This window comes from Drosophila biarmipes, chromosome 3L (genome assembly GCF_025231255.1).
Source record: "Drosophila biarmipes strain raj3 chromosome 3L, RU_DBia_V1.1, whole genome shotgun sequence".
In the NCBI taxonomy this organism is placed as follows: Eukaryota; Metazoa; Arthropoda; class Insecta; order Diptera; family Drosophilidae; genus Drosophila; species Drosophila biarmipes.
In genome coordinates this window covers 2,494,728-2,519,329 of record NC_066613.1, presented here as the reverse complement: position 1 = coordinate 2,519,329, position 24,602 = coordinate 2,494,728, and the positions used below count along the sequence as shown (strand labels likewise).

General features: G+C 35.5%; 1 protein-coding gene across 2 annotated transcripts; it reads left to right on the top strand.

The window, feature by feature from the left end:
* Positions 1 to 23,554, top strand: LOC108031821 (programmed cell death protein 6). Of its 2 annotated transcripts, none has more exons than XM_044092612.2 (3): positions 1 to 159; positions 213 to 343; positions 23,374 to 23,554. In XM_044092612.2, exons 1-3 carry the CDS (start codon positions 101 to 103, stop codon positions 23,406 to 23,408), a joined length of 225 nt encoding a protein of 74 aa, XP_043948547.1. In that variant the 5' UTR covers positions 1 to 100; the 3' UTR covers positions 23,409 to 23,554. The 2 variants fall into 2 exon arrangements, with proteins under 2 accessions (XP_043948547.1, XP_043948546.1); XM_044092611.2 differs by having other exon boundaries at positions 2 to 159; positions 213 to 588.
* The last annotated feature ends 1,048 nt before the right edge of the window (positions 23,555 to 24,602 follow it).

Sequence of the window (24,602 nt, the reverse complement as noted above, 5' to 3'; positions counted from 1 at the left end):
ATCGATAATTGATGTTATCATTAATTTTTTCCACCTATAGTTGTGTAGCCTTTCACCATTTAAGCCTGTAACGTAAATTAATAATTTCAAGTCAACAACAATGGCCTATAGCAATGGCGGAATGCCAGATCAACAATTTCTTTGGGATGTTTTTCAAAGGCAAGTGTCGAGAATTGAACTATTAAAATTGGCTAATACGGTACTGTTTTCAGAGTTGACAAAGACAGGAGCGGCCATATATCTGCTGATGAGCTACAGGTGGCCCTCTCAAATGGTACATGGTCTGCATTTAATCCCGAAACGATCCGTTTGATGATAGGAATGTTTGATCGCGAAAGTACGGGTACCGTATCCTTTCAAGATTTCGGAGCGCTATGGAAATATGTTACTGATTGGCAGAATTGCTTTAGATCATTTGATCGTGACAGTTCGGGAAACATAGACAAAACTGAGCTTAAAACGGCACTGACATCATTCGGTTATCGTTTATCCGATCAATTAATTGAAGTTTTGCTTCGCAAGTTTGATCGCTTTGGACATGGTACAATTCTTTTTGATGATTTTATTCAATGTTGTATTGTGCTGTATGTAAGTATATTTCGAAGCTATTACTCAGAAATGTAAACCTTAGAAGGTACAGTGACTCAGCGTAAATGATGCAATAGATACTATTCACTTTGACGCTAGAGGGCAGTGGATTTAAAATAGCGGTCGGCCGATTTATTATGCCACTTGTTTGTTATGTATCGAGCAGTCGGAAATTAATACATTCCGGAATACGTTTTTTCATTGCAAATTGATCACTAATTACGAGATGCAAAAGTGATTGATTTTTCCATACCATTTTCACGAAATGAAAGTACATGTTTAATTATGTCATTACTTAAATATAATGCCGAATTCCGAAGAATAAATAAAATAATAAATTTCGTATTAATTATAATACTAAAATAAATTTTATTCGGTAACGCTTCTGCACCTTCTGCATCTCTTCTGGTTAGTTTTTTCTGTGCACTGTTCATCTTGTAAAAGTGATTCTTACAACATTCCTAACATTCTTTTTTCCTTTTTCATTGTGTACTCTTTCTAATGTATATGTATATAGTAAAATTGTTCATTAATTCAATGAGTCGAAATAATGTCCCGTCAGTTGACTAAGGACGCTAAGAAGAATAAATTAACGAATATTTAGTTTCACGTCTTTATTCAAATGAACTCAGCTTAGGACTAATTTCTTGTGAAAAAAATCTTTCTTGTGCTGCCCTTTGTCTACAAAAGTTTGGGAGCGGTTGGGATATGGATTGTACATAAGATTGGGAGAGAAGTCGCCCGTTTGGGATATTGATTGATTACAATAGTTTGAGAGTAAGAATGCCACACACTTATTGATTGCAAGAATTGTTTATGTTATTGAAGAGCGGCGTCGCCTGCTCTGGATGTGGATTGTTTACATTGATTCAGCGTGGACTCGCGTACGGTGCATATTCTTATTTTTTGGTACATAACTGTATATGTGATTATGTTACTTTATGTATTTATATCAGGGGTCGGCATCGCCCTATAATTTAAGCTTGGGGAATTGTTCTGCCCACCCGCTGCTCGCTCACCTACAACGAAAACAGCTGTCGAAACACACATGACATCACAGCCCTTCCGTTCCGAAAAAAAGTGACACTTGTGAATCACCTTGTGAAGTAAAGCTTGCACGAGTAAAAAAGAAATATAGAAAATTTTATGGGTTGTCCGCTTTTTCACAAGTGAAAATGCAAAGGAAACTTTTTTGAAGCCACGTTGGATTTCACTTGTTTATTTGTTGTATGGCTGTCACCTGCCATTGATACGTCCTAAGTGAAAGAGAAGAAAAGTAAAAAAGGGCATGTGTTTAAAAAAAAGTGTGTTTACTTGTATACCTAAATGTATATTTACCTTTTAAAACTGTTTAAACATTTGAGGAATTTCATCACACCACTTTTGGGTAATGGAAACAGAACTGTCTGGGTTATGTTATAAGACCCATAAAAATCTCAAAAAGGAACGATTTTTAAAAGTAGATCAACGCACAACATATTCAAAAAAATATAATTTTGTATTAATAAATTAAAATGTGTCGCAGCGCACAATTTAAACATCCGCTGCTTCTCTTTTCATATCTCAAACAAAATGCACCAGGTTTTCTTCTTCTTTTGGTTTCTTTCTGAACATAATGAAGAGACGCAAAGACAAGGACCGGCGGAAGGTTGTCTCTCTGAGAGGCAGGCAGATTATAAGACTTAGAAAGAGAGGGTAATCAACGAAGATCTACCTCTCTTGCCGGACCGCTTTCGTCGGCACTCTTCTACGCTGTTCCTATTTCTCTGCTGACGTCGTTATAAAGCAGCATACAGTTTTAGGCAGAAAAAAAGAAAGAAATTTTTTTGCGCTCGTACATGTTCCGGCGAGCGGACTTCGGAACTGAAATGTTGCAATTAACACTCACACTAATGCAAGTCAAACTTTAAATTTCTATCTGTAGCGTGCCGTGGACTTTCCTGCGAGCGGACTTCGCAACTGAAAAGTTGCAATTAACACTCACACTAATGCAAGTCAATTTTCTGTATGGGGCGTCCCGTGGACATCCCCCGTGCAAGAGGATATGTCCCCCCAGAATCCCAAGGGGATTTCCATAAGAATGAAGGGTTATGATGCAAGCAAAAGGTAGATAATTCTATCACCTGTCGTCCAGAAGTCATTTCTGGAAGATAGAAAGATGATAACACATTTTACAATAAATATACATATGTCGCGTAGAAGTCACTTCATCGCGATCGCGAATAAGTATCTCCTGAGATACTTCTGGACGATAGATAAACAATAGAAAACATAAAAAAAAAAACAAAGTTATTGGAGAAAAAGGACGCATAATTGCCGTTTTGACCCACGCTACTATTTATCGTCCGAGCGTCAGTCTATTTCGCAATTTGCCTGTGGTTAGTCCAGTTTTGTATCAAATTTGTGTGCGACTTTGAAGTTTTTTTTCTTCTAATTTTATAATACATTAAATTGTCCAACTTAACAAACAGTGCGAAATTAGGTGGAGCTGTACGATTACTTTAAGTTATTTACACATTACCTGGCACGATTGCAGTGAAATAAGCATTCAAAGATTCTCCATAATAATTATAAAAGGTAAGGTATTTTCATTTTAACTAAGAAAAAAAATTTTTCTGTTAATTTTAGAAAAGGTTATTGTTTAATTTCTCATGTCATCGGAGCTGGACATAAACAAAATTATTTAGCAGCACTTCCGAGATGCTAAGGACCGTGTCTACAAGGGCTCAAAACTGTTAAAGGAAAAACTAATGCAAAATATCTCAGAAAATATAAAAAAATTTTTTATTCAAGATTTCCAATTGGAAAAAGTTCTTTTGGTATTTTCAACAAGCGTTTGTTAGTCACTTCTAAGTAACTTTCAAAAGACTTCGGCGATATCGCATTCGGATCGCGGAAGTGACTCCCTCTCAGCACCACTAGTCTGTCTGTCCGTCCGTTTCTACGCAAACTAGTCTCTCTGTTTTAAAGCTATCGGGCTGAAACTTCGGGAAGCCACTTCGGCAATATCCCATTCGGATCGTGGAAGTGACTCCCGTCGGGAAGAAATGTGCCTTTTCGGCGGCACTTCTCTCAGCATCACTAGACTAGACGATCAGCTATGTCCATCTGTACGTCCATTTCTACGCTAACTAGTCTCTCAGTTTTAAAGCTATCGGGCTGAAATTTTTACAAAAGTCTTCTTTAGTGTATAAGTCGGAACCAGCCGGATCGGACAACTATATCTTATTGCTCCCATAGAAATAATCGGGAAAAACTCTAGGCATTCTTATTGTAAAAAGTCAAATAGACAAACAAAAAGCATCCTACAATGAAAAAGTCTCTGTGCACCCCAATCGCATCGCTAGAGGCTTGACTTAGGTTTCCAGCCGATCGCGATATGGGAATATCCGCCAAATGACAAACCAGGAGCGAAAAAAAATCTTCATCATCATCGTATATTTATATGTATCTTCGTAAATAAATGTCAAAATTTGTTGTTTTTTTTAGAAATCGGCTTGAAAACTGAAAAAATTGAATTATTCAGTACTACTTTGCAAGAAAATTTATTTAACTTTGCCTTTTGACTACCAAATCTCTTTATTGAATCCTAAAAAAAAGAAAAAAAAAAAACAAAGAGAGCAGAGGTATGTTAAACTAAGTGTTAATTTTCATTTCGCTTCCAATCAATGTTCTAATCGTAATACGAAAACGTAATTTTATTGTAATCGCTTCGCATCGAGGTTTGCAAAATTTTAAGTCTATTTCATCGACTATAGCGTTTACTCTTCTTCTCCATCCCTGCGAAAGTGACTTCCCGAAGTGTCGCCGAAGTGACTCCGAGAAGGGCAGCCGAAGTGGCACATTTCTTCCCGACGGGAGTGTCTTCCGCGATCCAAATGCGATATCGCGGACGATAGTTTTCTTCTTCTAGAAGTCACTTAGAAGTGTCTTCCGCGATAGAAAATTCTAGCAGGGCCATAGAAGGTGTTGTATTGAAACAGTATACGAAATACTGGAGCCACTCGTCCCAATTGGTTTTATTTATTGAAATTCAAATTTCTACATAGCAAATCTATTATTGAATTTTTGTATTTTTTTCCCATGTCAGTAATGAACATCTTCATTGGACATTTCTTCAGAATAAAATCTTCCAATATACATATCTTTAGCTACTGTTTTTGCCCTTTGTCTTTAATTAGTATTGCGACAAGGTATTTTGTTAGGTCGCAAATTAGAGTAATGGTATACTCGTTGCCTTGTTCTGATTTAGGTAGTGTACCGATCGTATCCACAATTACCCTGTCGAAAGCAATTTGTGGCGTTTCGGTTTTAGTCATTGGGGTCTTTGTGTTCTTTGTGAACAGTGAAGTGTTTACCATAAATGTATGGTCTGAAAAAAGTTATTGGCCAGTACAAGATCTTTTTTGCATAATCTGGTTACGTAACGGGAATATTCGGCAAAATTTTTTATAAAGCGTCTATAATAGTTGCAAAAAGCAACGAATTGTCTAGCCTTTTTCGCATCTTATGGGACTGGATAGTTTTTTTGTGCATTTGTGTCCCAAAAATGTGACTTCATGTATAGTTTGTATGTCCTACAATTCTCAAAAACGACAGTTATATTTTTAAGCATATGTTTTTCGGAACAACCAATGAAAATTAGATAATTCATTTAAAGGAAAGCATGAGAAGGTTCTAGTTCGGTATAGTCATCATCCTCTGGAATGAATTTCGCGCTATTTTTAAGTCGAATGGTAATCGCGTGAAGCCATTGCTTTCCTCGATTTTTGTACCTGTACCTGTATTTCATCTTTTTGACTATGAGGAGTTTTTGCTTATAAAAATTGAGTGCATAAGGTTGTAAATTGTTTGTGGAATTGTAATGGACATTTTTTGAAAGTTGTGATAACACTGATTTTTCTCTACATTCGGAATTAGTTTGAGCTATTTTATAGCTCTAAAATATTTCATATTTAAAATTTTTTATATTTATTGTTAGAAGTACTGGTCGCATTTAGTAATCGGAGAAATGCATTTTTGGTTTGGTGGTGTTTGCAACATAAATGCCATTTCGAATTTCCTGGTTTGAAATTAGTACAATATTTTCATCTAATGATATGTGCATTTTTCGGACTAGAAGTCACTAGAAGTGTATGTTATTGGAACATAAATCGGATAATTTAAATTATTTGGTCTAATTATAAGCCAGTCTACAGATGGATTGAGATCTAAATTATAGTTAAATTTTATCATGAAATCAATTCCTAATATTCCATCACAAGGGATATCGAATTTTGAGCTTACAATGTGGAAATCAGTCCTTTTGATTTGGTAACCGCTAGGCTGATGCCCTGTATATTTATTATATTATCTGTTTGTATGTATTTAAAAGTGTAAGAATTTTGTTTTAATAAGGATATTTTTGCACCTGTGGCTATTAAGGAAAATAGTTTATTCCCTGTTTCTACGTTAATAAAGGTTGAAAATAAGTAACTTCTGGAAGTGTCGCCGTAACTCTTTCTTATTCTTGTGTTATAGTCTATCTATCGCCCAGAAGTGTCTCAGGAGTTACTTCTTCGCAATCGTAATGTGTGCTATCGCCTTTCTATTGCTCAGAAGTGACTTAGAAGTTACTTCTACGCGATAAATGTATATTTGGTTTTTGTAAAATGTGTACTATCGTCTTTCTATCTTCCAGAAGTGACTTAGAAGTGACTTCTGGACGATAGGCGATAGAATTATCGCTCATTTGGTTGTAGGGATTGTACACATGGGTGAACTTTGCGAATTAACACTAAAATAAATTTTAAAAATTGAGCGAAAAAATAAAGTTTTTCACGAATAATCTATGGATAAATAATAGTAAAGTACCAGTTTAAAACAAGTTTGAGGAATTTTACTGATGACTTTTAAAAATAAAGAGACAAAATTAATTCTTAACAAACGGCAAAATACCAGTTAAAAACATTTTGGAAAAGTTTAAGTTTAAGGAGTTGAATTGCTAACTTAATATCAACTTTGCAGAACACATTATAATTAAACAAAATTAAACGGCAAGTTTTTTCTTTCTTTATAAATAAATTGATGAAGGCAACCTTGTTTTTTCGATGAGGTACATCTCCCTGATCAAGAAATGGGCACTTGATGCATATTTTGCGACCGGCACTTAATTCAATTAAAAAAAGCTAATAGAGAAAATTCCCTTGGAAAAGACTCGATAAAAAGCTACATGAATATATTTTAAAAGTAAAGTTATTGCTTTAGTCCCAATTGGTATATTTTTTCATTTTACTAGTTTAAGCCCAAGACGACACCAATTTCGCGAACTTCCGACCCCGTTAAGTAAATATATTTTTGGTCAGCGTCACAAGACGAGTCGATCTACCCATGTCCGTCTGTCTGTCCGATTTTACGCAATACTAGTCTCAGTTTTATAGCTATCGGGCTAAAACTTCCCGAAGAGTCTTATTTCTTTAGCAGGCAATATATAAGTCGTAACCAACGAATATAATTTTTTGTATATATAAAATTTTAATGAAAATACATATGCATTTTATTTATTGTATCTTCTTTGAATTGAGACTAAAATCTTAAATTAAAAATCTATCTGAAAGTCATGATGACAGATAACTATTGCTGATCTGGAAGGTCATTTCGTTGCCATCGGGTCCGGTATGAAACCCTGGCTAGGACCCTGCCGAGCTGGTTTGGATGAGAAGTTAGCTTGGTGTGGTAGGACGCTTTTCGTTTTGATATTTCGTCTTTTACGGGTAGAACGCCAAGATCTCTGTGGATGTTGTCGTTCTGAACATACCAAGGTGCCCCAGTGATAGTTCTCAGGATTTTTGATTGTGCTCGCTGAAAAATGTCGATGTTGCTGCTGCTGGCGTTTCCCCACAACTGGGAGCCGTAAGTCCAGACTGGCTTAAGCATTGAATTGTAGAGCAGGACTTTGAAGTCCAGGCAGAGGGGAGCGAGCGTTTATGAGCCAGAGGAGGCTATTTTAGTTTAAGATACATTTTCTTATCTTCTCCTGTCTAGGTGAACGCCAAGGTACGTTACATCGTGAGTTTGTGGTAGTGGCGCGTTATTTAGAGTTAGCGGGGGACACGTTGGTCTGTTAAGAGTAAACGTTATGTGTTTACACATTTGCGCATTTGTTTTTATACGCCAGTCTGATAACCACCTCTCCAGTACCACGAGATAATCAGCAGGTAATGCTGTTGCCTGAATTGGGCATTTGGACCGACTTATGATCGCGGTATCGACTGCAAATGAAGAAGTAGTAAGCCGGTCGTTCGTATCTACCTTGGGGAACTCCAGCCTCTATAGTGTAATCGTCGGATGATGCAGTGTTGCATCTCACGGCGAATTCTCTGTTGTAAAGGTACACTTGAAGTATCCTGAGAGTGTTTTTCGGCAGAATAGTTCTGATTTTATGCATAAGGCCATCAAGCCAGATTCGATCGAAAGCCTGTGCAATCGGTCTGTGTGATCTTTTCCTGGCTTTATTATCATTACGGAATTTGTCCATTATTTTGGGAATTAGCCAAATCATGTAATCCCGTTAAAGAGTTTACAAATGACCCTAACTGCACAGTTAGCAGTTCAATTAGCATTTTGAGAGTTATTAAATCACCGCTGGGTGCAGGCGTTTTTCAACTTCGGTTGGTTGAAACAGAATTGGCTCCGCCTCAGTTTCATTTCGAATTGACGGCGACGGTAGTGCGAATGAATTTGTTGCATGATTTGGTTGAACGACATTTCGAAGGTATAGAGCAAATGTTCAAGCTATGTATTTGTCGCTTCTGCACCAGCTGCGTGAAGAGTATCTTATGGGAATTACCGGCCGGCGCACTTAGATTTGGTCCACAAGGAATGCTTGGTGCTGGTGGGTGAAAGTTTCTCAATGTATTGGCGTTGTGCTTTTACTTCTTCGTGCCTTAGGGCCTTGGTAATTCTGCGACCAGGTTCCTTATGACTTTGTTTTGATGATGGCGATCTGCTGGCTTGCCAAGCACGCCTAAAACGTCTTTTCACCAAAACAAGCTGTTCGATTTCAAGGTTAGTTTTGTGTTGGTGTCTTTGGCTGCTGCGACGAGTACAGACTCCAGTGCATCGTCATAGCAGTAGATGTCCTGCTTCTTGTTGAGCTGTGGAGTTAATGCTCGATTGATTCCGGGCATTGAAGTAGAGTTATTAGCACTGGTGAGTGGTCCGATGATAGATCCAAAAGCGATTTTGCAGATATTAGATTGCGAGAAATATTTTTTTTCACAGCAAAATCAATTAAATCAGATAGTTTTCTAGGATCTGTAGGCCAGTATGTAGGGCTGCCTGGTTTGTTGCATGTTTTGATTAGTGCATTATATAGTTGCCTTCATTGGCGTTGTAATCTTCTCCTGCTATGAATCGCTCTCCAAGTGAATTGTAGAAGTCCATGAATTGGTCTTCGGAGACTGTAATATAGTGTGGAAATTAAACAGCGGCAATGGCAGTTGGCCAGCTGTAATTTTATCGATGTAGATTGCAAATCATTTTTTGCAAACCTTTGCTAAAAGTGGTGTTTAAAGCAGTCTCTTATAAAGATGCCGGTTCCGCCATGTGCTTTACCATTTGGATGATCCGTTCTGGAGAACGTGTATCCCCGTATTTGAAAGTTATATTTGCTGTATTTGCTTATATTTTTCATAAAGGAAAGTGGGTCATTTGTGATCTCATGTGTATGTTCTGTCGCTCGTTGCATACGACTTTTCATCTTCTTGTAGACTGGACAGCCTCTGTAGTTTGCTATTTGGTTTTCTTCACAGGTTGCACACTTTTTAGTGAGAGAGTCTTTCTTGTTGGCAGGGCAGGGCTCGGAGCCGTGGCAGTTTCCACAAGCTACACATACTGACCTGGGGGAGCAGTAAGCCCTGGTGTGTCCGTACTCCTGGCAATTTGTGCATTGCACTGGCCCGTTCCGTTTGTGCGGCTCTTCTACTGTGATCCTACGATGCAGCAGGTACTGCAACTTGTAGATCGGGTGCATTGCGTTTTTTCAAAGTTCTGCTGTCTGCTTCCAGCTCGACCTTGAATAGTGTTTGCGGCTTCTTGTTTTTGTTCATAATGTTTATAACATTTTTTGCACAAAACCCGTTTTGTTTTAAAGCCTCTGTTATTTCAGAGTTGGTCACATCGGGTTCTAAGTTTCCTTGGGGCTATTTCAGACTCTGTTTCGGGCTCCGCCAGAATGGAAAATCTATTTTCTAATGGCCCGAGATTTTTAGCGCCTTTGTTGGTACGGTTTACTTTGGGCTTATTGCCGTCAGATTTTTTTGGGGGTGTTAGCTCCCGCTTGTCTACATGGCCGAACCCGCTTGCGGAATTGTCAATTCTTCTACCGTAGCTTTGTTTTTGCCGTCTGACCTGATTTTTTCACTTGGTTGTGTTGTTGCTTTACCCACTTCAGAAGAAACTTGCACTTTCTTGCACTTTCGGTTCTAGAGTATTACTCGTGACAGAGAAATAGGCATAGGGCCCTGAGTGCGCTGATCCACGATCTTAATCATTTGTTTATTGATAGTGCGTAAAGATTAATTAATTAATTAATTAAAACTTAATTTTACGATTTGCGATTAGCATCGCGAAACGCAAAACATTGTGTTTATAAATTTTTCGAACGTTTTCGACATAGTTCTTTTTTTTTTTCTTCCTAACATATAGTTGTCAAAAAAACAATCAGAGAAATAATGAAACTATTATTTAAAAAGAACAACGTTTTTAATATCACTGAAACTATAAAAAATCCTTAAAAATTGTAAATGGGACTACAAGATTGATAATTTTATTACTACAAAGGTACACAAACGGCTTGCCGAAATTAACTTCCTTTCGTAACCCGTGGATATTCTGAAATGTAAAAATAAATCCAAAGTCCACTTTACTTTCCTTTCCTTTTAAAATTATTAATTAAAAATTGATGACAGGAATAAAAAAAATTATGAAAGGGGCGCGAACTTCACGTTTCATTCGTTTGTCAAGTGTAAATTTATGAAAAATCGCTTATCATGGGATTTATTTTTTTCCTTCAGCTATTACTCGTCAAAAATCTTATTCTTTGCAGTGTGATCGAAGATTTCAAAGTTCACCGGCAATACAAAAGAACAAAGCCTCTAAAAAGTGTAACAATTTAAAATCTGCTGCTTCGTAAAAAAATTCAAATTAATGGAATTAAAAATGTTTGATGTTCCGTGAAACCCGCTCAGCAACATTTAATAAAAAAATCGGTTTTAAATTAAAGAATGAATTTTCACTATCCTGTCGTGCCCTTTTGATTATATAATTTAATTGAGTGTTACCTCTATCTGGTGAAGCCGTCGAATGCTTGACAGTTGGTTCTTATACATGCAATGCAAATGCTACAATGCACTATGGTTCAAAGGGCCAAATTTTTGGCATAAACTCTAAAAATGATCGTAAGATTCTGAAAATTTGCACGAATATCAGGGAGGATAAAATAGAATTTCGAAAAAAATGTTGTGTTATTCTGACCGCGCTTCCCCCCGCCCCCATACAACCGATATAAACAAAATTACACATTTGTCGTATTTATTGGTATAAATAGTAAAGTCGTCTTATATACAACCCCAAAATCAACACAAATGAAAACGCTAATACATTTATAAAATATATTTTTATCATTATATTATTAAACTAATTTTCATTTTCAATTTCTGAATCCAAAATAATATTATCTAAACAAAAAAAATCTTCTTCGTCTGTTTCTCCATCCGACTTTCCGGTCATATATAGCTCTGGATCAGGAACATCGAGTAGATCAATGACTTCTTTGGGAAGGACCTTTTTGGATTTTTTTTTTCCCTTTCTTTTAAACAAATTGTAGAGAGAAATGGGTCGGAAGAGTTCAGTGCTCGATGAAAGACGTCTTCAATATTTGCTAATCGGCTGCATTTTCTGGCATGAGACTTTCGATCGCTCTTGTATAATTTGTTTCGCGCTTCAGATGCATTTTTTCCAAGCACACCAACTGGAACAATAAAATGGGTTATAATTTGGTGTCCATGTACCAATATTTTATGTATGGTTGGGGACATTGGATACCAAGAATACAGTTTCATATATAAATTAAAAGTATTGTTACACAAATATTTAAATTTTTCGGAGTCAATAATATGCTCAGAAGAAATAGCTATTAAAATAAAATTTTAGACTATTTGAGAATGCGCGTCTTGCGGTATTTCCGTCATTGCTATTACCGCTTCCATTTTGTTTTGGTGTATCTACATTTAGGCCAAGTTTAATCCACAACTTCTCTTGAATACTTTTTTTACGCAAGGATACTTTAAGCTTTTCATCTCCTTTGACGTGCCATTTCTTTACTTCAATTCTATAGGAAATTCGCAAAGCAAACTCCATAAACCGTATCCATGCATGTAGCGGACTCACTCCATATTTTAAATTTTCTGATTTCACATTAAAAATCGGCGAGTTAAAATCAGTTGTTTTAAGCAATTGAGTAGGCTTTGCTCCACATAACGGACATGATTGGCACGAATTGGTTCCGGTTACAATGTTTAAGACCTTACCATCGATTAAAGTCATATGAGTTTGGTATTATACAGTTATTATATTGCTTTTGTAGCTATAAGATAATACGTTTAGGTTTTCTATTTCCACGTCCAGATTTTTTTTCTCTTTTAAAATCAGTGCAGTACTTTCCTTCACGAACTCAATTTTCAAAGGTCGACAAAATCTCACTGACTGTGGAGTCCTATTAATCCAAATAACCCGATGATGCTGATTTATTAGCTTTAACGGTATAGCAGTGGTGACAAAAAGCGAATGATCTAAGCTAACAGATTCATTCAATTGAAATCTTTGCTTATATGTGCTGTGTCCAGTAGACCCATCGAACCCATAGCTCACAATTAAAGTGCATTCTGTTGCATCTGGCCAAATATCAAAAACTTCCTGTTGCATTTCAAGTATGCGGTGAGCTGTATGATCTAGCAAATTTTGGTATGAGACTTCCGCTTTCGTTTCACAGATTTTAATTTCCAGTGGTCTGCATTTCAATTTGGATTCGGCGATTTGATTATCTGAAGGGAAAATATCACATCCTTGTTGCTTATTTAGTGCTCTTATATTCAAATATTGCTGCTTTGTAAATCCATTTTCAATAAAAAATGCCAGTGCACTATCAGGACTTATTGGAATTTTTTTTTAAAATCATTTATGTCTTCACTGCTTTTAGCTTTCTTTAATAAAAAGACGATTTTTGGTTCCTTAGACTTTTTTGCTGAAACTGAGGCAGCGTGTAAAAGGAGAGAAGTTGAATGAGCTTCTTCTGAAGCCAGCTCAGATGCTAATTTTCTTTTAAGGCGTGGTCCTGCATCTTCATAATTCGACTTTTTTCTCCCAGTTTTCAAAGTGACTGGTTGCTTGTCAATGCGTATAACCATTTTTGAACCAAGCCATCGTGAGTGAACTGATTTAAAACGCCCTAACATACGATTGCATTTCGGTAAGTTTCTCTTAACATAGTTAATGAAATACTTAACTTTATTTAGTATTTCCCCCATATGCTCTTCAGAAAAGTCAATCCTGTCGCTTTCTGTTATTCGTTTTATAACAAAACCTCTAACAGCGTCGTCTTTCCGGTTGCTGTCCTCCCAAACTTCGAGGAGCGCTGCATGAGAAAACTCATAAACACCTGCAACATGTATTGTTTTTTGAAAAAGGGGCAAAACGGGCAAAAACCATTACTTAAAATTGATTTTATAGTATTTTGTTAAAAACATTAATATATTACCTTCAAGGCACTTGGAGGCACTTAAAAGAAAACTTTAACAGAACACGTGTACTTTTGTTAGAATAACCTAGAACAACACACTTGCAACACATTGGAAAAAACAACACAAACATGTATAAATATAGTAAAAAGTTTAGAAATTATAAATTTACATACCTTGACCTTTGTTTTCCATTAAGACACTTTTAGCTTTGAATGTTCGCTTTAATTGATTCACTAGCTGCAAGTTATGAAAATTTTCCCGCGTTTTTTAGCCAAAACATAACGACACTGAACAGCTGACTTTAAAAGCGCGCGGAAGATTAGGGGCATTCCGAAAAAATCTTTCCAAAATTTTTTTATATCATTTCAGTATTATAGAAACCAAAAAATTAAACAAAAATAAATTATTTCACAAAAAAAAAATATCATTTATGCCAAAAATTTGGGGTTTTGGACCATAGTGCAATGTTAAGATATTAAGGGTACAGTGTATACCCGATATGTGAGACGGTCGTTTCGCTATTGGAAATGGTTTTTTTAGTTGTCCATTAGCGCCCGTCCTTTTTCTTTCTCTCCTAGAAGCCAGCTCCGCATTAGCTCGTCACGTAGCTGGTGAAGGTGCAGTCCAGTGTTTCCCCAATGGAGAACTCTTTGGAGATAGTATTACCAAACGTATCGCATTTATTAACCAAATTCCTGAATTGACAAAAAAGAATATGGAAGCCGCGCTAAAAACACACGCCAAAAGCCCCATTTTTTATTTTCCCACTAATTTTGCGATCGTTCCTATAACAGCTATATGATATAGTCGTCCGATTTTGATAAAATATAATTCGAAATTCAGAATTAATTTAAAAATGTTATATCCAAGCTTAGAAAGGAATACGTTAAAAAACACGAAAGATATAATTTTTTTTTTAATTTTTTCCTTGATAGTTTTTATGGGAGCTATAAGATATAGTTGTCCGATCCGGCTGGTTCCGACTTATATACCACCTGCAATAGAAAGAAGACTTTTGGGAAAGTTTCAGCTTAAAAAGACTAGAAGAGACTAGTTAGCGTAGAAACGGACGGACAGACGGACTTGGCTAGATCGACTCGTCTAGTGACGATGATCAAGAGTATATATACTTTATGGGGTCGGAAACGCTTCCTTCCTCTGCAAGGGCATACATATGATATAATTGGTGTTTCTTTACATATAAGATCCTACGCTTGAAAATAAAATTTTTTAATTAGTTTTGAGTTTTGAATTTAATTTTATTAAAATCGGACTACTATATCATATAGCTGTCATAGGAACGTTCGGAAAATTGGTGGGAAAATATATGAAACAAATTATAGCTTCGTTGTTTTTTGACATAATATTTGGAATATAAACTTCAATATTTTTAGGAATTTCGAATTAAAGTTTAACAAAAATCGGACGACATATATAACATATAGCTGTTAAGGAAACGGTCCGAGAAACAATTAATTAATTCCATTCTTGTTTTAACGAGCGTTGCTCCCTGGTATCCTATCAAACCCAAAACGTAATGCATCTTTTATGATTATTATTTTCATTCTGGGATATAGTCATAAAAAGCATTTTAATACAGACCTGAAGCTGTGACATATACACACATCCATTAACTTTGGACCTACAGTGGAGAGTAGTCAAAAGTCAAGATCAGTTAATTATCAAAGTGAGGAACCATTCAAGCAGCAGCGTCGCTACGTGGAGACGTTCGGGATCGGGAAATCAGGAATATCCGAATTAAGACACAGGTAGCTTAGGTCCTGAAGGCAGCACATGACTAAGTCAAGACCGTCCGGGACAGGGAAAGGGACAGGCGGTCGTCGTCTTGAAAGGCCTAGTCTGAGTTCATTGACGATCCCCTAATTCCGCACAGCCGATTAGTTGTGTCTTTTACCAATTACCGTTTGCACTTGAATTTAATAATGCCACTTACAAGGTGAGTTCCAAGGTAAACAGGACTATTTTAATCTAGCGCCCTCTAGTGACGCCATCTATATGTCAACTGGTGCGTTAGAATCTGCTACCGTTTATCGACTTCCAGTAAAAATTTCATGACATTTCATCAATTGGAAGTGAGGTTATTGTATGCCAGTATGTTTTTGTCATAGGTGCGAGAGTTAGCTTCGAACAAAGAACCAATATTAAATCATCATCTTCATCGATCGACGCTTCTGTCCGACTATTTGACCAAAAATCACATTTTAACCATCAACCACTCCCCGTATTCACCTGATATGGCAGCGTGCGACTTCTACCTTTTCGGAAAAATGCATTTGCCGATGATAGAGCGTTATGCAGATTTAGAGGCCATTCAAAAGGCTTGCATAGGCATACTGGCGCCCATACCAGGCAACGAGCTAAAACACTCGTTCGACATGCTTTTGGACCGTACAAAACGCTGTTTTAAAGCAGAATGAGACTATTTTGAATAAAATAAATTGATTTTGCCGAAAAAAATATTTGTTCTGTCTTTTTTTTAAAAGTCCTGTTTACTTTGGAACTCACTTTGTATTTTTAAAATAATGCCGGAAATGTTATGTCTTTGAACTTTCAAGATGTATTGCAACGTCTTCAGAGCTGTCGTAAAAGTGACACACAAAATGCCGCATTTCTTGAACATTTCTATTAATAGCATTTTTATATATCGCGATATACCGTGTTTAAATAAGTTTATATAATTATCATATTGGTAACATTATTTATTTAGGGTTTTTTAAATTACCTTACAGGGGGTTAAGTGTGTTATCATATCATAGTGACACTTGGCATATGTATTCAAAGGTGGCTCAAAAATGAAACAAAAATACGAAATAAAAGAACAACACGAGAAATTATACAAACGCTTTAAAATCCTTATCAAAAACCTAAAACTATTATCAGAACTATTTAGCACTATTCCTTTTAAATAAAACTATAAACATATAATTATAAAAATTCAATTAGTGGGACCTTTCATTTAACTTGCAGAAAATCAATTTCACAAATATGGGCGCTCAACCTACATGAAAAGTAAAAAAGAAAAACCACCAATGTGTGCATAAAAAGAGATTCGAAACGAAAAAATCTCTGGGAAACGATGCGTATGTGTATATAAACGACGGGTAGAGAACGTAAGTGAGAACGACAAACACGAGTGTACGAGTGAAAATTTTCAAAAACTGTTTCTGCAAACATGCCTTATCTATCTGATTTTGAGTCGGTTTTACAGGCGCTTAAATATGAAAAATAGAAGAATGTTGAGCTGCTTCGTGTACGGAAACGACGGCAGTAGGCATAACCGAAAGCGACTACGGAGTTTCGACGGATTTGTCTTTTTAGGGACCGTCTAACTCTTTGACCTGAAAATGTCTTACATTTCGCAAAATTTAGCAAACAGCGACCTTGCTCGTCCAAAAATAACAATTCCTTCTCTGTAAAAAATGTCTCTGTAAATTCGCCACGTTTTTTTGTAAACTTCCGCGATGTTAAAGACTGTATACAGCCTTGCAGTTTAGGTTTGGGTTTCCGATTTCGAGGACATGGCTTCCATTTCCAGCAAAAACTTCGGGAAAAGTTCTATAAAAGTTCTCACTAAAGTGATTATTATGAGTGAGCGATACGTCGATGAGTCAAGAGATCTATATGATAAGCAACAAGTACACAGCCCTTATTGACACAGGCAGCAAACACAACATTGTAAGCGAAACAACTTACATAAGCTTGAACAAGCGAAAACTAAGTGCTGTTTTGTTTCGGGAACAACAATCAGGTAAAACCATTCAGTTGAGGAAAACTTTCTAGTTGTCTAATTTGACGTTTTAGACGTTCAATTTGTGTTATGTGCCGAATTTTGTAACAACGCTGAAATACCAATAAATCGTAACGGAATAAAAATTCAAAGCCAGGAAAAGCATGCCAAAACTGAATTAGATGCACTTATAAAAACCAACGTCGAAAGTGCCGAAAATGTGAACATAAACATTGGCTGAGGTCAAACACTAAGTTTACGATTAAGAACTATAATAAGCCGACAAGTACAAAAACAACAAACGTTTTGATGCGTATAGTTTTCAAGGATGACAATCTCGTATATTCGCACCCGCGTAGATTCAAGTTTTCCAAACGGTGTTTTATAGACGATCAAATCGAACAATGGCTCAAAGAGGAAATCATCGAGTATTCTGAGTCCGAGTACAGCAGTCCAGTCGTCCTGGTAAAGAAATGCGACAACAGAGATCGACTCTGCATTGACTTTAGAAGGATTACCAAGGTAATAGTACCTACCTTGATCGAAGACCAAAAAGACCGTCTGCAAGAAGCGCAGGTATTCAGCACACTGGCCCTAACAACAGATTTTTCTACGTTAATGTCGATAAAGAAAGCAGCAAGTACACATCCTTTGTAACTCACAATGCCAGTACCAGTTCCTGAAAGTTCCTTTTGGACTCACGAATTCTCCAAGTTTATTTCAAAGACAAAGACGTCATTAACGTCGACGATATTATATTCTCAGCTGTAGATGAAGAATAAGCAGTAGCCAATCTCAAGATTGTCGCCAAGTGTTATGAGGATTATGGTTTAGTTTTCAACATAACGAGATGCTTCTTCCTTAAAAAGAAAATCGAGTTTCTAGACCATTGTATTGAAAACCAATCGGTCAGCATCTCGGATGACAAGACAAAAGCTGTGACGAAGTTTCTCTTCCAATAATTAAGAAGCAATTACAAAGCTTTCTGGATCTAATTGGATATTTCCGCAAATTCATCCATAGCTTTTCGATCATCGCCAAACCGATCTTATGAAGCATGACGCCAAGATTTGTTTTCCTGGCAGAGAGATTGACGCTTTTAACAAGCTTAAGATTTTAATTACCCAAAAACCTGTGCTCAAAATGTTTCATCCACTGCACGAAACACAACTTCATACAGATACGATTGATGGTTTTAGGGCAGTTATACTCCAAAAATCTTCTAAGGATAACCAAGTTCATCGAGTTACATGGGTTAGAAAACGACAGACGCCAAAAAAAATTTGTAAGCTACGAGTTGAAGATCGTGGCGGTGGGAGACGCCAACAAAAATGTGTTAGCTACGAGTTGGAGATCGTGGCAGTGGTAGAAGCTTTTCATAAACACTTTTCACATGTCCCGCGGCGTGAAAAATGCAGGTCGCAATTTCCATCCGAGACAAACAAAACCAAACATTTTATATTTTCAATAGCGTAGCGTTAAACCTACAAAATTAAACAAAATCTATTTTTTTACGAATACAACAAATATTGCCGCGTTCCGATGGGAATTATACTTTTTTCCGCCAATTAAAATAAAAAGCCTACAAATCGCACTTCAAAGTTTTCCAGCCGCTTGTACACCCCTCGTCGCTTGCTCATTATTTCATTCATAACTTGAAATTCTTGAAATTTTGGGTACACATTTATGGAAATAATTTTTTGAAGCCTCTATATTCAAGGCAAAAGTTAAAATGCTTCAGCTTAAATATAGACTGCACCATCAAAAAAAATGCGTGCCCCCTCATCTATAAGTGGAATCAATCTACTACTTCTACTACTATTGAATTATGTGGCAAACGTAGACTTATCAATTCAATACTCTCTGGCTTGAAACAATGTCCAAGTTTTTGGACGATAGATAGACGATAGCACATATCTTACAAAAACGAAAAGGGTCGTGATCGCGAAGAAGTATCGATAGATAGATGATAGAACACATTTTACAAACACAAAAAGGGTCGCGATATCGAAGAAGTATCATCTGAGACACTTCTGAACGATAGATATATAATAGAAAAACAAAGTTACTGGGAAAAAGTAGGACACGATAATTGCCGTTACCCATTTTTTCTGAAAATTCCTCTTTCTTTTTTAATAAAATTTTGTATAAAATTTGTGTGTTGCTTTGTTTTTCGGTATTTTTTAAATTGTATAACACATTAAAATATCCAACTCAATGAAGAGTGCGAATTTACGTGAAGCTGTACGATTAGTTTAAGATATTTTCACATTACCTAGCTCGATTGCAGTGAATTAAGCATTTAAAGACTCTACACCTAATTATAAAAGGTAGTTCTTGCTTCTGTTTATTTTAGAAATAGTTATTATTAAATTTCTCATGTGAACGAAGCTGGACATAAATAAAATTATAAAGCAGGATTTCCGATATGCCAAGGACCGTGTCAACAAGCGCTCAAATTAATTATGGAAAAAATAAATGGTCGATAGTTTCTAGCGTATCAGAAAGTGCGTGGCATGTTTGCGGTACAAATAGGCGCTGCGTACGAAAACAAGGAACAATTTCAAGCGCCGCTACGTCGGAAAATGCAAGATATACATTTATTTAAAATTTACTTTGATTTTATTGCTAAAAAAATTTTAGAGGAATAAATAAAAAAAAAACAAATGAAGTCAATCGGATAACTACTGTTGGATACATGGATTTTGAAACGAGGGGTTCTTCTTAGAATTTTTTTAAAAATTCCACCTGAAGAAATCCTTTAATTATCCTTTAATAATTCCTTTTCTTTTTGACGCACGCTATTTTTCGTCCGAGCGTGCCCTACGTGTTTTTAAAACCATTTAGGAACTTTAAAAGCCCTATGGCATATTATTATATTACCCGTTAATAGTAAAGGCATTCCCCGTTAAAATTAAAAGAGTTAATTGTATTGAAAAGCGTCGCAATGGTCGATAGTTTCTAGCGTGTCAGAGAGTGCGTGGCATGTTTGCGGTACAAATAGGCGCTGCGTACAAAAACAAGGAACTATTACGAGCGCCGTTACGTAGGAAAATGCAAGATATACATTTATTTAAAATTTACTTTGATTTTATTGCTAAAAAATTTTAGAGGAATAAAAAAAAAAACAAATGAAGTCAATCGGATAACTACTGTTGGATACATGGATTTTGAAACGAGGGGTTCTTCTTAGAATTTTTTTAAAAATTCCAACTGAAGAAATCCTTTAATAATTCCTTTTCTTTTTGACGCACGCTATTTTTCGTCCAAGCGTCAGTTTATTTCGGAATTTGGTTGTGGTCAGTCCAGTTTTGTATTCAATTTTTGTGTTGCTTTGATTTTCAAAATTTTTTTAATTGTGTTACACATTAAAATGTCCAACTCAATAAAGAGTGCGAATTTACGTGAAGCTGTACGATCACTTTAAGATATTTTCACATTACCTTGAGTGATTGAAGTAAGAAGAGCATTCAAAGATTCTCCATCTAAGATTATGAACGGAGCTAGACATAACCAAAATTATAAAACAGCATTTCCGACATGCAAAGGACCGTGTTTACAAGCAATCAAAGACATTAAGAAAAAAAAATGCAAAATATTGCCAAACATGTAAAAACAAGTTTTTTATTTAAGATTTGCAATGAGGAAAGGCCCTTCTGGTATCTTCTACAAACATGTGTTATGTTCTAAGTAGCTTCCAGAATATTATCATTATGTGATTTGCAAGCTCTTTTGATTGCGAATAGTTGTTTTCTAAATTGTAAAAAAGAATGAGTGGTTGTATACGCTTCCTTTTACCTGCTACATACTTTCTGATAAACCTATTGTTATTGTTACAACACGGGTCCACTGGCCTTATCAATGTGACCATGTACGCCTGTCAGTGAATCCTGAAGTCGAACATGAGTTTCTTTTATTAGATAAGATTTGAGACAAAAAAGTTTGCCTTTTTATCTCTGTGGACGGCAGTCCACGTAGTGCAAAGCGCACCAAAAGGGTGAGCGAAGGCGACTACTATATATACGCAAAGAAATGAAAATCTATGTATTTAACATATACTTTCTATATTATTACATTCGGCAAGCTGCAATTTACTATGTCACTGCTTAGTATTGTTTGATATTAATAAAGCGTGCCGAATGTAAAAAATAAAGAAAGCGTATTTATTTAGTAGATCATATATTACATTTTCGTCACAGAAGTTGATATCAAAACGTTTGCTTGTTGAAGGTGCGATCGTCACTATATTTTTACATCGTTAAGAGCTCTTTTTGGTTTATATATACAGACAAGTTTTTGTTATTTCCTACTTAAGAGGCTTACACAGAATGATTTTATATCAATTGCGATAGGTTCCTAGTTACTACTGGCTTAGTCATAAACTTTACATCAAAAACATACCAAAAAATTATTGTGTCCATTTATAACTATTATTGTCTTTTAATACAATTACAATTTCTATTGCAGTATACTTTTATTAAACAACAATGAGGGAATACTTATTGTAAAAATAATTTAGTAAAGATAAATTATTTAGCTCATATGGAAGATACCTCTTTATTGGCGCCATCAACTGCTTTTAGTTAAGAAACTAGAGCCCTACGTGTTTTTAAAACCATTTAGGAACTTTAAAAGCCCTATGGCATATTATTATATTACGCGTTAATAGTAAAGACATTCCCCGTTAAAATTAGAAGAGTTAATTGTATTGAAAAGGGTTGCAATGGTCGATAGTTTCTAGCGTGTCAGAGAGTGCGTGGCATGTTTGCGGTACAAATAGGCGCTGCGTACAAAAACAAGGAACTATTACGAGCACCGTTACGTAGAAAAATGCAAGATATACATTTATTTAAAATTTACTTTGATTTTATTGCTAAAAAAATTTTAGAGGAATAAATAAAAAAAAAAAAAAGAAGTCAATCGGATAACTACTGTTGGATACATGGATTTTGAAACGAGGGGTTCTTCTTAGAATTTTTTTAAAAATTCCAACTGAAGAAATCCTTTAATTATCCTTTAATAATTCCTTTTCTTTTTGACGCACGCTATTTTTCGTCCGAGCGTCAGTTTATTTCGCAATTTGGTTGTGGTCAGTCCAGTTTTGTATTCAATTTTTGTGTTGCTTTGATTTTCGGAATTTTTTTAATTGTGTTACACATTAAAATGTCCAACTCAATAAAGAGTGCGAATTTACGTGAAGCTGTACGATCACTTTAAGATATTTTCACATTACCTTGAGTGATTGAAGTAAGAAGAGCATTCAAAGATTCTCCATCTAAGATGATGAACGGAGCTAGACATAACCAAAATTATAAAGCAGCATTTCCGACATGCAAAGGACCGTGTTTACAAGCAATCAAAGACATTATAGAAAAAAAAAATGCAAAATATTGCCAAACATGTAAAAACAAGTTTTTTATTTAAGATTTGCAATGAGGAAAGGCCCTTCTGGTATCTTCTACAAACATGTGTTATGTTCTAAGTAGCTTCCAGAATATTATCATTATGTGATTTGCAAGCTCTTTTGATTGCGAATAGTTGTTTTCTAAATTGTAAAAAAGAATGAGTGGTTGTATACGCTTCCTTTTACCTGCTACATACTTTCTGATAAACCTATTGTTATTGTTACAACACGGGTCCACTGGCCTTATCAATGTGACCATGTACGCCTGTCAGTGAATCCTTAAGTCGAACATGAGTTTCTTTTATTAGATAAGATTTGAGACAAAAAAGTTTGCCTTTTTATCTCTGTGGACGGCAGTCCACGTAGTGCAAAGCGCACCAAAAGGGTGAGCGAAGGCGACTACTATATATACGCAAAGAAATGAAAATCTACTAAATACATATACTTTCTATATTATTACATTCGGCAAGCTGCAATTTACTATGTCATTGCTTAGTATTGTTTGATATTAATAAAGCGTGCCGAATGTAAAAAATAAAGAAAGCGTATTTATTTAGTAGATCATATATTACATTTTCGTCACAGAAGTTGATATCAAAACGTTTGCTTGTTGAAGGTGCGATCGTCACTATATTTTTACATCGTTAAGAGCTCTTTTTGGTTGATATATACAGACAAGGTTTTTGTTATTTCCTACTTAAGAGGCTTACACAGAATGATTTTATATCAATTGCGATAGGTTCCTAGTTACTACTGGCTTAGTCATAAACTTTACATCAAAAACATACCAAAAAATTATTGTGTCCATTTATAACTATTATTGTCTTTTAATACAATTACAATTTCTATTGCAGACATTAACAACTGCATTCCGGCAGCACGACACTGATATGGATGGAATCATAACCATACATTATGAACAATTTTTAAGCATGGTTTTTTCTTTAAAAATTTAAAGCCAAGCAAAACAAATACAAATAACAAATATAATGTACTTTTACTACACTATTGAAATATACTTTTATTAAACAACAATGAGGGAATACTTATTGTAAAAATAATTTAGTAAAGATAAATTATTTAGCTCATATGGAAGATACCTCTTTATTGGCGCCATCAACTGCTTTTAGTTAAGAAACTAGAGCCCTACGTGTTTTTAAAACCATTTAGGAACTTTAAAAGCCCTATGGCATATTATTATATTACGCGTTAATAGTAAAGACATTCCCCGTTAAAATTAGAAGAGTTAATTGTATTGAAAAGGGTTGCAATGGTCGATAGTTTCTAGCGTGTCAGAGAGTGCGTGGCATGTTTGCGGTACAAATAGGCGCTGCGTACAAAAACAAGGAACTATTACGAGCGCCGTTACGTAGAAAAATGCAAGATATACATTTATTTAAAATTTACTTTGATTTTATTGCTAAAAAAATGTTAGAGGAATAAATAAAAAAAAAAAAAAAAGAAGTCAATCGGATAACTACTGTTGGATACATGGATTTTGAAACGAGGGGTTCTTCTTAGAATTTTTTTAAAAATTCCAACTGAAGAAATCCTTTAATTATCCTTTAATAATTCCTTTTCTTTTTGACGCACGCTATTTTTCGTCCGAGCGTCAGTTTATTTCGCAATTTGGTTGTGGTCAGTCCAGTTTTGTATTCAATTTTTGTGTTGCTTTGATTTTCGGAATTTTTTTAATTGTGTTACACATTAAAATGTCCAACTCAATAAAGAGTGCGAATTAACGTGAAGCTGTACGATCACTTTAAGATATTTTCACATTACCTTGAGTGATTGAAGTAAGAAGAGCATTCAAAGATTCTCCATCTAAGATGATGAACGGAGCTAGACATAACCAAAATTATAAAGCAGCATTTCCGACATGCAAAGGACCGTGTTTACAAGCAATCAAAGACATTATAGAAAAAAAAATGCAAAATATTGCCAAACATGTAAAAACAAGTTTTTTATTTAAGATTTGCAATAAGGAAAGGCCCTTCTGGTATCTTCTACAAACATGTGTTATGTTCTAAGTAGCTTTCAGAATATTATCATTATGTGATTTGCAAGCTCTTTTGATTGCGAA